General features: G+C 48.0%; 1 protein-coding gene across 1 annotated transcript in view; it reads right to left on the bottom strand.

The window, feature by feature from the left end:
* Window positions 1–11,728: 11,728 nt before the first annotated feature.
* The window catches only part of LOC144147099 (E3 ubiquitin-protein ligase MIB2-like), a 145,123-nt gene continuing 142,762 nt past the window's right edge, over window positions 11,729–14,089 (bottom strand). The window contains exon 22 of the mRNA XM_077679158.1: window positions 11,729–13,771. Coding sequence (XP_077535284.1) covers window positions 13,548–13,771 — 224 coding nt within the window. The 3' untranslated portion in view covers window positions 11,729–13,547. The remainder of the gene's footprint in view (window positions 13,772–14,089) is intronic.

Raw genomic sequence — 14,089 nt, 5'->3', positions numbered from 1 at the left:
AGTGTTATTCAGTGAGGTCATCACTGAGTTAACCAGCACTGTAGAAAAAGAGTTGACAACTTGAGGTCTATGGGTCGCATGCAGCCCATGGGGCAGCATTATGCGTACCCCAGCACGTCGTCAGAACGCTCCCCCACCCCAATCCGCCTGTCAATTCATATCTGAAGGCCGAAACGCCAGGTCTGACCTCAAATGGGGTTGAAAGGGAGACAAGAACGGAGAACTGATCTCGTCCTGTCGACATCGTTCCCCACCTTCACACTTAGCCAGATTATTGTCAGTTATTGTCAAATATTATTGTCAATTCACTGAACGTTTTTGTTTCGTTCAATCAAGCCCCCCGGTCCAATATTCCGCCCGGCCTTCCGCAATGGCAGCTGCATGAAACTCGGCCATCCACCTTAACAAGTTGCCGATCCCTGCTCTAGCATAAGAAACGGCAGCCCTCTTTGCTGCCTATGCTGACGATATAACGAATTGGATTGAAAGTAGAGACTACTCGTCAACATCAGACACGCTGGTGTAGATACTGGCGGCGGTAAATTCCATGGAAAGGGCAGACTGAATTTTTCTGGAACGTGCCCCCCAGAGGGGGAACACGGATATCAAATACCACCAAGACCAGCTGCATATACCCAGCACTGCTGATTACTGGTGACTTATCTAGCCAACTGACACAGACATGCCTTCTCGCTCTCGAAATAATCATTTTTCTACCCTTAAATGTGGAGAAATCAACTGAAATGTTTAAAACATGTGCAGAGTGTCTAACAATAGGGAAGTGCGCGTTAGCAGGCATGTTTCACAATGACCTGAGTGGTTGAATTCGGCACTCTCGTTTGGTGCTCCAGTTTAGACATCAACAAAGCACCAAACGTCTCGAGGCGCCGCCAGAGCCGCATTATATACCATCGTGGGCCTCAAAACATACAAACACAGAAGCTCTTCAAGAAGCAGTTGGACTTTGCACCAGATATATCAGCACACGAAAACGCGGCAACAGGTAGCCATCAAGCCCGGGCTCACCCGACAAGGACTCATTCTCCCAGCGACGGGCGAGGACAAGAATATTCCTGTCACCGACCTCCTCAATGCACTAGCGCCCTCGTCAATTTTGGCAAACACCGACAGTAATCTCACCACATCCAGTCTACAACGGCAGCAGAATCGCAAGAAATGCATCACCTAATGAAATTTAATCTTCCAAATGAGATCGACATCTATTTTGGAGCGAGTGCAGCGGCCTCATAGACTGGTGTAGCTGGTACCTGCTCCGAGAACCCATTCCTCGGAGGTCATAACGCCCTGAGACAAGATATTACAATGCTGCCGTAAGGCAAACTCCAGGTGGTATTAGTACCCTTAATCAGGTTTGTTACGACCGCAACACCTCAACACCTGGAAACATACACCTTCTGGCGACTTACCCAAGACCATTCAAGAACTTTGTTAACATTTAACTCGCACCTGTCACCCGCGGACCGTACACAAAATCTCCTCAAAAGCCACAAAGCGGATATCAGAACTGACTACATTTCCGGACACGAGCAGACCAGCTTAGAAAACAAGGGCACCCTTCAGGCGGCACAGCAGTGTTAAAACCCGACGCCTTCACTGATTCGTTTTTCAAGTTCCTTGCCTACCTTTCCAGCCCTCCTACTTACGCCATTTTTATAAATAATCGGGAGTCTTTATCAGCACATTATGCGAAAATGCGCTCCAAACTGCCTACGATACTCAAAGTTTCAAAATACCCCCCAAAACAACTACTGTTCTCATACTATAACACTGGAGCCAAATCCGATCTAGAGTACCTAGTATAGACGTCCTTGCCGCTTTCCAAAATCACCGAGAAAGCCCAACTCAATCAGGGAAATGTTTCGTGTGGGAAATTGAAGCTTTTGCAGTCAAGAATGGCGTATCACAATTAGTCCAGACAGAGCTGACTAGGGCGAAAACTTTCAGGCGCCATCAAAAAGGGACCGCGTTTTCAGTACGGTCCTCCACCTATCCTCCTCTTTCTTCTATGTCCCCGGTCCTCCACCTATCCTCCTCTTTCTTCTATGTCCCCTACTTGCTCCCTCTAAATATCACCAGCAACACCAATGCCGGCGGCAACACCACTGCAATTTCCAAAAATGTCAAATCCTGAAAATGTTCCAGTAGATCCCGTCTAATCTTATTTATGGTGTCTGGTTTGTCATAAATTTGAATGATCTAAAAAACACCACGGGCATCTCCATTTTTACGGCCAGCAAATACCCCCTCGTTAGCCTCACGACGAAGAAAATAACCAGTACTTGTGAGTCAGCGCCAATAGTACCTCACAAAACAAATACTCATGACAAATCAACCAACATTTGTCGTTTTTTTTGTGGTTGGGTGAGTGTGCTGCTGTCTTTTTTGCAGTTCAGTTAAAAATTTACATGAAGTTTCGGGCACTTAGCTACTCACTGATTGCATATTTAGTGGTAATATTTGCTCCGCAACTGAGGCAAGACTTCATCCTCCTGCAGCATTCCACGCAGAACGGCCTGTGGCCGCAGGGCTCGCAGCCCCCATATGCCCAGCATTCGTCGCATATATTGCACATCCCATATCGCATAACAAGCCCCTCATCAGCATGCGCCTTAAAACCTGGTTCAATTGATGCCCAAGGGCTCGGCTTCGATTCCTGGCCGGGTGGCCGCTTTTCTGATAGAGGCAAAAAGACATAACTCCCGTGTAATAGAGATTTCGGCGCGCATTAAAGATCCCCCGTGGCTAAAATTAATCCGGAGTCCTCCATTACGGCACGCCTAATCATCTGAATAGCATCGGCACGTTAAACCCCACAATCAATCAATCAATTAATGGTTCAGTTAATAAAACGGTGGATGCAAAAAGAATCTGGTCATTTGACAGCCGCTGGATGTGAAATCGACCGTTACGTACGTGGCTTTAGTTTCTGAGCCTCTGTTTCATACGCACTATATTATTGCAAAAAGAGCGACGGTTCCGGGTAGTTGGAAATCCATAATGCTCACATCGCAGAAGCAGACAGCGAACAGAATAAAGAACCACACACAAGCGCTGCAGCCCTTGTTTGTGACTGTTTGAATCTGTGTGATGTCTGTTTCTGCGCAGTGAGCATTACACATTGATGCGAAAGCATTAGTTACCTATCTTGGTCGACAACATGGCGTATACGGCACCAAAAAGTCTGGCACACTATTAAAGGGACACTGAAGTGAATTTGTCAAGCTCCCGGTGTTGCTTGCACTGCGTAGACAGGCTAAAATTACCACACTTTTCATCGTTTATCCGGTTGATAAGTCGTTAATTATTTTATAAACCGGGAAAGAAGAAAAAAGTACCAAGAAAAAAGTTGGTGCGGTCTGTGGCGACCGCACCAACTAAAGCTGTGACGTCGCGAGGAGATGGCACCGTGATTGGAAGATGTCCGAGGTTAGCATTCAAACAAGTTTCGGTTTCGGTTCTGTAAAACAACATGTTTGACATCCGACGGCATCGTTGGATGGGCCTTCTCGATATCTCAGTAATCGCCGTACCGCCCTTCTGCCATATTGTCAGCTGGAAAATGCCTGAGATAAGCCTCCCAGGACGGCTTGGAATCGTATAAATCACTAGCCGAGGCCTACGCAGTGGATGACGCCCTCCGCGTCACCGCTGACGCTCACGTGCCATGCGCTTTTCCCTCACATTCGGAGCTTGCCTCACTCATGCCTGTATCGTAAAAAGCGTTTTCGCACCAGGCCAAGGGTGTGCTGATTCAGGCCTGTTCCCACTGCCCGCAAGCAGCAGCACGCTAACGAGAACTCGCTAGAGCGTCAGTGGCAGTCTGCGCGCATTCTGCAAACTCGCTCGTGGAACAGTGAACGTTACGGCCCAAAAATGGTGAACTCAGTTTAGAAAACATCGGCCGAAAACGAAAAAATCAACTGGCAAAAGAAAACGATGCACCGTCGGGGATTCGAACTTCCGACTTGCAAAAACGATAATCCAGCGCCTTAGACCACTCGGCCGCACGCCAGCTCTGCCGAGATTGGATATATAAGGTATATAATGTATAACCAGTTTACACTTTTATTTAGCCTTATCATTTGAAGTACTTTAGGTGACTATTTGTCGTATAGCGCCCGTGCAGTAAGCGTCCCCCAAACTTCCACAATATCTCACGTCTAGCAATTCCATTTCTTGGACAGAAAAGCGTTCGCAGATGTGCGGTCGTGCTGCTGACCGCTGTGCTTGTTCACCCAGCGCAAGAAGTGCTTCCTGCTCCCTAGTTTTGCGCTGTACAGTAAAAGTTTCAGTTGATTTTATTTTCTTAGTACCAATATTGACTTCGATGACATTTCTCCCGCCTTCAAGTGGCCTTAGATTTTCCTACTAGGGTAAAGTCAGCGAAGCGTCGCATGTGCCCTTGTGCAGCGCTTGTGTGAGGCGACCTTGACTCGACTGGGAGCTAGATACAGTGTACAAACTAACAAAGTAAAGAAAGGCACATTCTTTCATTCACAAACGTGTGGTGGCTTAGTTTCAATTGAGCGAGCCAATTGCGACGACCCGTCGGCGGCCGGCGGTCTAAACGCTGTGCCGACTGACTCGATCGGAAGGTCGGCGAACCCTGTGCAGTAGCGCAGCCAATAGGCCTCCTGCGCTGGAGTTTTGGAGAACACGCAGCGCCCCTAGCGGCCGACGCCTCTGGGTAGTACAAAAGCAGACGACCCTCGCCGCCTTCCATGTGTTTTCAATTACAAGCCAGAGTGAAAGTTGGTTGTACTTAGTTTAATCGCTTTGTGGCGCGTTTAAATGACTGCATACTGTATGAAATAGCCCTTGAAGTAGTTTCAGAGGCTAAACAAAATAATATCCGCTAAAACAAGCCGATTTACCGGCCTTCTTTTGAGCGAGCTGTCGCTGGCATCGCGTGGTGCAGGGCATAGTATCGCCAAGTCGGGTGGTCTATCTTCCTGACGACCATTACCGTTCTTTCTTCTTGCGTGCGGTCGACAAAGGAAAGTTCACGGGTAGCATAAACACGGAACGCTGCTGGTAACTGCAAAAGGTTGCTTCAGCGGGAGCATGCGAGCGAACGCAAGAATTGCGCAGCCGACTCAACTGACACTGCTGGCCTGGCACCGCCTTGAAAACGAGTGGAAATTTTGTTTTGTATTTAGGCAAACTAAATGATTCTTGCGTAACGTTTTGCTGCATTATTTACGAACGGCACTGTACATGTATACCAGCGAGTAGGTGAGGCAATAGCGTCAAATAAACAAATTAAGCGCCATTAAAGGACGCAAAACAAGCCCCAAATCGCACGCCCGCAGCCTGAAAAGATGTTTACTTCTATATTTGCATAACATAACCGCCGCATACGCGGCGCTCGGCCCCGAATATTTACATACGATCATCACTGACTCTGTCGGTTATATTCTAGTGCAGGAGTCGTCGCTAACAATCTGAACGCCGACACGCCAGTTTTGTCCTCAAATGGAGTTAGGCAGCGAGAAAAGAACATAGAATTGGTCGCTTCCAGTTGAATCGTCCCCCATCTCCACACTTCGCCAGATTATTGTCAAATATTATTGGCAATTCGCTTTTTTTTCTGCGTTCAAAGCCCCCCTCCTCCTCCCACCCGATTTTCCATCCAGCCCTCCGCCGTGTCGGCTGCTTGCATTTCGTTGCTGACCCTCATTCTAGCCTATGAAGTGCGAACTGGGAATATATGATGCAAGAACGTAATTAAGTAAAGTGAGAGCAAACAAGGAAAGCGAGCGGCCTCTCAGTTCGCCCGACCACCTTATTTTACACCACTCATTTCGGAATCGCAAAACATATTTCACGCTTCTGACGCTCGCTGCATTTTGTCACTGAGACACGCAACAAACGGCAAGCTAACGCTGCACCATGTATTCGTAACGGCGACGCAAACGTGCACTGTTTCATGAAAATGCACGCATAGTGCGCAGGTACGCAAAAGAGCGGCGCACCGCAGCAGGAGCGCCAGCGGTCCGCCGGACTCGCTGACTTTTTTAAAGCGCGATCATCGCCGATTGCGTCCCTCATATTTTTTTACCGGCTGTTGTTGAAAAGTCCTTGTCACCTAGAGTATTAGTTTAAAGTAGAAGCTTCACTTCAAATTGTCAGTGAACCTGCGAGTGGGAGAGCGCCGTCACCTTCCCGGCACTTTCGTCGGCGCTGTAAACGTATTTAGCGCTGCAAAGCTTTTTCCCCTAATGCCAAGTTAATCGGCGGAAGAGACCGGAGCCGTCGGGGATGGGCTGGTGACCATGTCGCAAAACAATCGGGAACATCGAGCTCATTTTGCTTCTGTCAACACGCGATCCTATGGGACCCGCGCAGCTTTGTACTACGCGGAAGTACCACCCGGAAGCCGCTTGCGCAGCGCCCCCTGGGCAGCGCAGGAGGCCCATTGCCAGCTCGTCTCCTCGTGACGTCACACGAAAACGCCACAAAAAATGGGCGAGGGTGCAGAGAGGAGAACAGCATTTTCGAATTGCTTTTTCTACAAAATAAATTCGCGTAAACGCGCTCAGAGTGGTCGAAACATGGCCTATGGCCTCCGGACTACAATTTGCGCTAGTAATCCGCCTCTTTCATTGCGGTGTGCTGCCACCTAGCGTGCCTAGCGGAAGTTGAAGCTGTAGGGTTTGCCGGCGTTTCCTCCGGCTGCGTTCTCGTTGTATGCACGGCAATCCCACATTACGGCGAGGAGCAGCCGAAGTTTTTCTTCTGTGTTGGTGTTATAACGCCTTAAGACGACAGCCCCTGGTCATCACATAATACCAGGCGGCTTCTTATCACTGAATGAGGGCTGGCAGAGAAATCTCGGACAGATCCGTGTACCGTCCGAGTAGCAGAGCGAGCAGTACTTGGAGTCGTCTGGCATGAAGTGCGATCGCCAGCTCAACAAAGGCCGGCAGTTCGCAAAATGCCTTTAAGCGCTGGACACATGTACGATTGGTACACGCGATTCGCATGCGACTGATCGTTACCACTGTCGCCACGACTAGTCGTACGCGTGAATTTGAGACGGCCCGATGCGCGCATGAGATGCGTCGTCGGCGTCGCTCCGCCCACTGTTTTTGCTCCATGGTCAACTACGATGATCGCTGAGCTGAATTTGTAGATTCTGCGCGTTTATTCGCAAGAAATGGATAAAGCAAGCAATCGTGAAGCGTTTTCTGCCTTCGGAAACAGTCCGCGCACATGCCGGCCGCGCCTGCCAGCTCGGCACACTCAGTGGCTCGAACCGGCGCAGACCACGGTAGCAACCGCGCTTGTCGCTGCTCTTCTGAATCAATCTGATCGCTAAAAAGTTCCACATGCGAGAAAGTAGGTGTTAGTGTGGTGAAAAATTGTGCTAGGGATTGTTGTCAGGGCTTATTTTAAAAGCGGCGATCAGATATATCTGCCGCGATGCAAGCCTACGCTGACCGGTTGCCGCGGCGCGCGGTGCGCCGAGCAGCCGAGAGATGGCGATACCTGCGCGGAAGCATCGAAACAGGCTACGCAGATGTCTTGGTCACCGATCGCTCAAACGGCAGTTATAACTTAAATAGAGTTCCACATGCGAGAAAGGGGAGGATAGTGTAGTGAAAAGTTGTGTTGCGGATTGTCATTCGCAGTTGCACAGATAGCAGCGATCAAATATCCGCCAGGATGCTAAGCCTACAGTTCCCATCACCCGAGCCGACGCGAGCGACGCAAGCCGCCGTAGCCGATCGCGTGCGGCCGACGGGAAGCGATAGAAGCCGACACCGTTCCCTTTTCGGCACTCCGAGTTACAGCGGAACGCAGCACAAGTTGTGGGCATTGTTCCGCGCACAACGAGCGCACACAAAAAATCAAACAATGTAAATACAACCACGACCCCTTCCCGCTTGTGCGCAACGCTTGTGCGGGAGCTGTGGGGAATGTTGTCTGCTGCCCCTACTGGACTGCTTAGGGACTTGGCCGCTAGGGGATTGCGCATGCGCAGTGGGGTTGTGAAAGAGGCGGATTCCGCAATGTTTACAAATCACTTCAGTGTCCCTTTAAAAGTCTGGGTGTTTTCCTTCTTTTGACGGGCTCCCGGAGCGATGTTTCGGCCGGTGTCTTGCTAGTTCAGGCACGCGTACATCAACGCCGGTTGCCCCTTCATGCGTGAACGAAGGTAGAGTGGCTTTAAGTTGAGGGGGTAGGGGGGCTAGCCGTGCACGCCCGAGCAGGCTAATGCTCAAAAACGGACACAAGAACACATGGTCCAGCAAACGAGACAGAGAAGCTAAATTGTAACAAGTCGCAAGTGAAGTGCATCAACTTCTCCAAGTAGGCCATTTCCCCCTCTCGGGAAACGCAGCGTACTCACTTCGAAGAGGACGTTGTCTTGCCCAGCCTTATCGTCCCGAGAAGAGATCGCCCCACAGTTGCGTATTTTTTCGAGCACACTGACGCACTCACGCGTCAGTGAGTGACCCATGCAGCACTGCCTGGGCAGGCAGCACTGCCATTTCAGTTTACTTTTACTTTCTCTCATGCTAAGTTGAGCGTGCCAATTACCTAATACGAATCGCACTGACATATTCTGTATGTTTTCGAGGGTATCAACCAGCTCTTTGGTGAAGGGATCCACGAAAACACATGCGTACTCCAAGATTGAGCGAAATGAGTGAAATACGGTTGTTCTTTTCAGTTAGATGGAGGTTCACTGAAATCTCGTCTCAGAAAGCCAAAAACATATGCAGCCGTAACTTTTATGGTGTGAACCTGCCTATTTAACCTCTAACCACTCCCTAAATAAACTCCTAGGTATTTATATTCCTTGGCCGTTGACATTTCGATGACATTTCGATGGCCTAAACGGTTCCCTGCTAATGTCCAGTGAGTCCTTGCACCTTGCCCGTTCACCGAGAACACTCATTACTGTTTGACAAACGATGTTCGTTCATTTAAAACGTAGAAACACGGAGCGGATGAAAAACGCGTCCGCGTCGTTCGGCTCCCTAACGGCTTTTTCTCCCCCCAGGATAAAACCGGTCGGTCTCCTTCCAAACACGTCTGTGCATGAATTCTCGGCGCCCAGGCGCGAGCCGTTCTTCGGCTGTATGCCGTTTGCCGAAAAAATGACGTATAACCAGATACCTTACATAGGCCGGTCTCCTCTTGAACACCGGTTGCAAAATATTCTGTGGCCATTCGCTTGCCGTAATTCGGCCGAGGACAGGTAACCGAATGAAAAACGTATATTCTGGGGCCGTACGTCCGCCGGACGCGCGGTTCACCGTTGAAACAACGAATGCACGGCAGCCGCGCTCCGTCCGGTCTCCTTTCGAACACCAACTGCCGCAAGAATACGCATATTCTGTGGCCGGTCGCTTGCCGTGCTTCGGCCGATTACCGCTTCCCGAAGAAAAAACAGATGCCCTAAGGCCGTACTTCGGCCGTTCTCTTTCTCAACATCGGCAGCCGTAAGAGAACTAAATATCTGGCAGCCGGTTAGCTGCCGCTGTGCGTCCGGACACGGGCGGACGGAAAAATGCCGAAGCGCTGGTTGCCGAATGTTGGCCGTTCAACGCATGATCAGTGGCTGCCTGAACCTGGATGCTGGCCGGACATGCCAGAAAGCGGCCATAGACGGGCCGGTCTTGGGGCGCACTTTCTGTGCCGCCTGGGTGGGTGAGTGAGTGAGTGAGTGAGAGAGTGAGTGAGTGAGTGAGTGAGTGAGTGAGTGAGTGAGTGAGTGAGTGAGTGAGTGAGTGAGTGAGTGAGTGAGTGAGTGAAACAGTTTATTAAAACGAGAGGCCATGATGCCCTCCGGGGGAGTAAGGATGGGGGAAGGGCGAAGATCACAATTCGCACAATGTAAACCGACCACGTCTTGGTGTCCTCTACACAAAAGCCACACCGTTTTGTCGGTAAAGTGCATCAAAAATGCAGTGCACACTGCATACATTGAGCGTCAGTAGATATGGTCACACCTGAAAGTCGGCAAGACCGCTACAGCAATCTGTAGAGGTCGTTTTCTAAAGTGTACTGGGTGATTATTTCGAGATTAGCGTGATCGCCAAGGACATGACTAGTACGCTTCAATTCAGTCCCGGGTGCATTAACTGCAGTTAAAAGCTCATGGGAATTACGAGAAAATACAGGGAAAGGTCGAATTGAGTGGAACAGTTATGTCATGACGACTACAGTGCGGGCCATCCTACTGGTGCTGTCCGCTTATATGTGGGCTTTACGCTGCACTCGCATACACTTTTTTGACGAATACTTCGCCTTCACGCGGGACGGGCTTGAAAGGGGCAAGGTTGCCAACCGGAGTTTTGTGTTCTAAGCGCTTCCTGCTTTGCGTGCACGTGTGCACGCGTGTGTGCGCATGTCCATCTTCCCCCCGAGACTCACCCCACGTTCACCACCTGTCTTGCGCGGCACAAGAACATTTAATCCAGTAATAAAGGTGTTGGTAGGTTAAACCAACCGAAAACATACCAAGCTATCCTTATTTTCATAAAGCATGAGTACCGTTGACCTAAGAGAATATGCCGCAATAAAAAATACAGCTCTTGGCGAAAAAAGAGAGAATCACTGGTGCTCGAACGAGGCCACTAGCGTGCAAACCTACGACTATTTCCTACGTACTGCGGACGGACAATGAACGCCCTTTAGCAGTTTCACAAGATAACAGGATGAGTGTTCCAAACAAGCCGGTAGATGGCATGGTAGGAAAACATTTTAGTTACAGCTTTCCAAACTTTAATAAACTACTTTTTGTTTCTGTTTAACTGTGCAGTAGAGGCTTGCTGTAAGTAATTTCAGTGTTTGTTCTAAAGAAACCCTAATGGGGCGCTTCTAAATTAGGGGTTAAATCCTGCCCTTTTACAAATATTTCAATGTGCATTAAACCAGTTGATATATTAACACATCTAGGCACAACCAGCTACAGGAACAAATATTTTTTCGCAACCACGTACTGGAGCTCCACTTTCAACACCAAATGGTGTGAATCTCGATTCGAGTGCAAATGCCCATTTTTACGGGGCTCTCGGTATGTGTTTTATTTTAATATTACTACTGCCGAAAATCCACAGAAGTTACTGCTAGTCTTAAAACATGGAAGGTGCGTTGAATTCTTAGATATTTTTATACTCACCAGCACAATGACTTAGCCCCTACGCACCAGCCCAATTCAATACCAGCCTTTCCAGCATGAAACAACTATTCATAATTGCTTAGCACGATGCCATCCAGTTAAAATAACACGAACTAGTCTCGTCCAGTTTTCGATAAAAATGAACGGCTCAAAGCTGGCTATAATGGTCCCATAATGGTGATGCTCTCAAGAAGAAGAAGACCACGGGATAATACAACCACCACCATCTACCAACATGTCCTGCCGCTCGGCAAATATCGGCCAAGTAATGGACGCCCCTGCAAGTAACACGGTCAGGTGTGTTGGCTTGGCATAGAGTGCTAGAAATTTCCTCTTCCCTAACTTGATATTCTGCGAACCAAAAAAAAACACCAACCACGCAACAAGTGTTTTCGTTTTGAGTGACTCAATATTTTCGAAAATTTCTTCCTCTGCCAACTTTTAAAGTGACTGCTGTTTGAAAACTCTCCGTTAGCTGGACCCTGGTAAAGAATTCGTGACGTCCAGTACCCTTTCCTGTTCCCCTACATGTGAGAAATACTATAGTCCAGCACACTACCATCCAACAAATGAAATGCTGAACGAACTTTATTTGGAAACAGCGGTACCATTTTTATGGAAACGATCTCTCTCTACAGGCAAGAGTAGATCTAGATGAACAGTCGTTTAATTGAATATCTCGTTTGCAGGTCTTCAAGAAAGAACAATGCAAACTTAAAAACTTGAAAATCAACTTACAATATGAAACAAATGCACTTAGTATTTGCTGCAGCAAACAGCACAAGACACTGTCATCACACTAATGCGGTATTCCTTCAAAATGGGCAACAAAAGCAGATGCACTATATCTATGAAAATACATGCTGTTTTCATTGTTTCAGACACAAATCAGGCAAACCCAAAACAGGCAAACCCAAACTGATTATGGCTGTCAACAGTTACAGCCTGATAAAAATTTACTGCATTCTAATCGGCGTCTTCTTTTTTCATGGCCTTCCAAAGATCAGCTAGGAATACAAGACATAAAGGCCATCCGAGTGTAGCCTCCGGCATGTTCAATGTTTTCACAGGCCTCTGAAATCAGCACTAAAATGCGGGCACATAAAATTAAAATTGCAGGGCTAAAGTAAGTGCATGAGTAATATTATGTGCTTACAACAGAGAAATCGATTACAGTTTCGAGATATTAAACAGGCATAAAAAATGATAGAATATGAAAGCGTGGAGTTTAAAGTAAAGTTTATGCAGTGGGAAATTTTGATCCATTGCACACACTTTATAAAACGTTTCAGTGCGAAAAAAGGTAAACAGCGCACAAAACATTTTCAGCACAAGTGCTCACCCAGCAGGTGCTACACCTAAAAATTTGGAGAGCCACATTATATCCACTCACGCAAAAGTTGTGCCTGGAAAATAGCACCTCAAAGTGGCCCCAACACACCATTGCTAGTACTACAAGAAAAGTGTGGATTAATATACGCAAGATTGGGAATGTCCTATTTTCCCTAAAGACTACCATTTCGGGGTTTTGCATGCACAAAGTACAGCTGAGCTCCCCAAGCTTTTCTTTTCGACAACCTGGGGGTCTTTACTTGCCGGAAATTCCGGCTCAAGAGCATTGTCGCTTTTAGACATCATGAGAAACAGAAACGATCAGCGCAGCGGGGATCAAATCCACGTCCTTGGCGTCAGCAGCACAACGCCTTCCTCTCAGCCACCGCGGCGAGTGCTAGTCCTAAATTAACCTGAAGCATTTCCTTATAAAGCATTACAATCCTGCTGTCTAGCCTCAAGAATTAGCTCATGCCTCTGTGGTGCTGGCTGAGAATGCGTTCATGGCTGTCCGGAGTTTGAAGCAGACAACAGGTGGAAATTCCGGCACCATGCTGACGTCATCCAGAATTGCTGCAATAGCTGTTTGTGCTGAATGAAGCGTTCAGTTTTAAAAGCAGTTGGACAACTTTATTAAAAGTTAATGTTTAAATTGAACTGATATATGTTGTGCACTGTAAATATGCACACACGGGTATCAGTGGAAAAAGTAATAGAGAGCCAGCTCCCCATGACCACGCGACATTGTTTTGAGGTACACAATGGCAGTGACCTTTCGCTGCATGTAACTGGTAGAACAGCGCTAAATATACGGGCACTCATCATGACTTGTTGCGAAGTCATTTCGGCAACTAGTATTTGGTAACCTTGAGCTTTAAACAAGAGTAACTGTTTACAGAAGAACATTTAACATTAAGCAGCAAGATAGCAATTCTTTACATGAGAACAACGAATAACGGCCCCTGACAGCTTTAGACAGCATAGATAGCCTAAGGTCTGTGACAAGTGCAGCAGTTACAACTTCTATGCTTCGTTTCTTCGGCACCTCACTCAAGGATTAATAGAGAGTGATTCTATTGGTGATGGTTCGCCGGCAGATGTGGCAGTCTTGAAGCGCTCGCGCGCACGTGTCGCACGCTCCGTGGCCGCACATGAAGATGATGTTGCGCGGCCTCTCCATGCAGATGCCGCAGCTGTGGGCTTCTTCCATCTCACGGAGCTTTGATTCGAGTTCCTTCTGTGCACCCGAGTCTCCCTTTGCGTAGCTCAACACCTTCTCCTCTGTGTAAACGGTGAATTAGAAATTTGGGGAGTGCGAGACAGTTAGCAAAGTAGAAGCCCTCCAGGAAACAAGGAGCCATTTGTCCCTGAGCATGCACAATTTTTAGGCCAGAGAATATTTGTAGAAATTTCAAAGTTGAAATTAAAAATAGTGGAGAAGAAGCCTTTCGTGTAGTCAATCTGCGCACGTGCACTTGCAAGTATGATTGCACTAACATCTACACGGCCGTTCCTATAAACGCTATCCATATATACATTTTATGCACTGGTAGTGTTTACTAATGCACCCGACTTTTGTACAGGTTTCTCGAGAGTGTC

Source organism: Haemaphysalis longicornis, unplaced genomic scaffold (assembly GCF_048455015.1).
Source record: "Haemaphysalis longicornis isolate Haplotype H1 unplaced genomic scaffold, Haemaphysalis longicornis Haplotype H1 scaffold_7, whole genome shotgun sequence".
Lineage (NCBI taxonomy): Eukaryota > Metazoa > Arthropoda > Arachnida > Ixodida > Ixodidae > Haemaphysalis > Haemaphysalis longicornis.
Note: the sequence above shows the minus strand (reverse complement) of the source record. Positions and strands in the feature narration are given on the sequence as shown.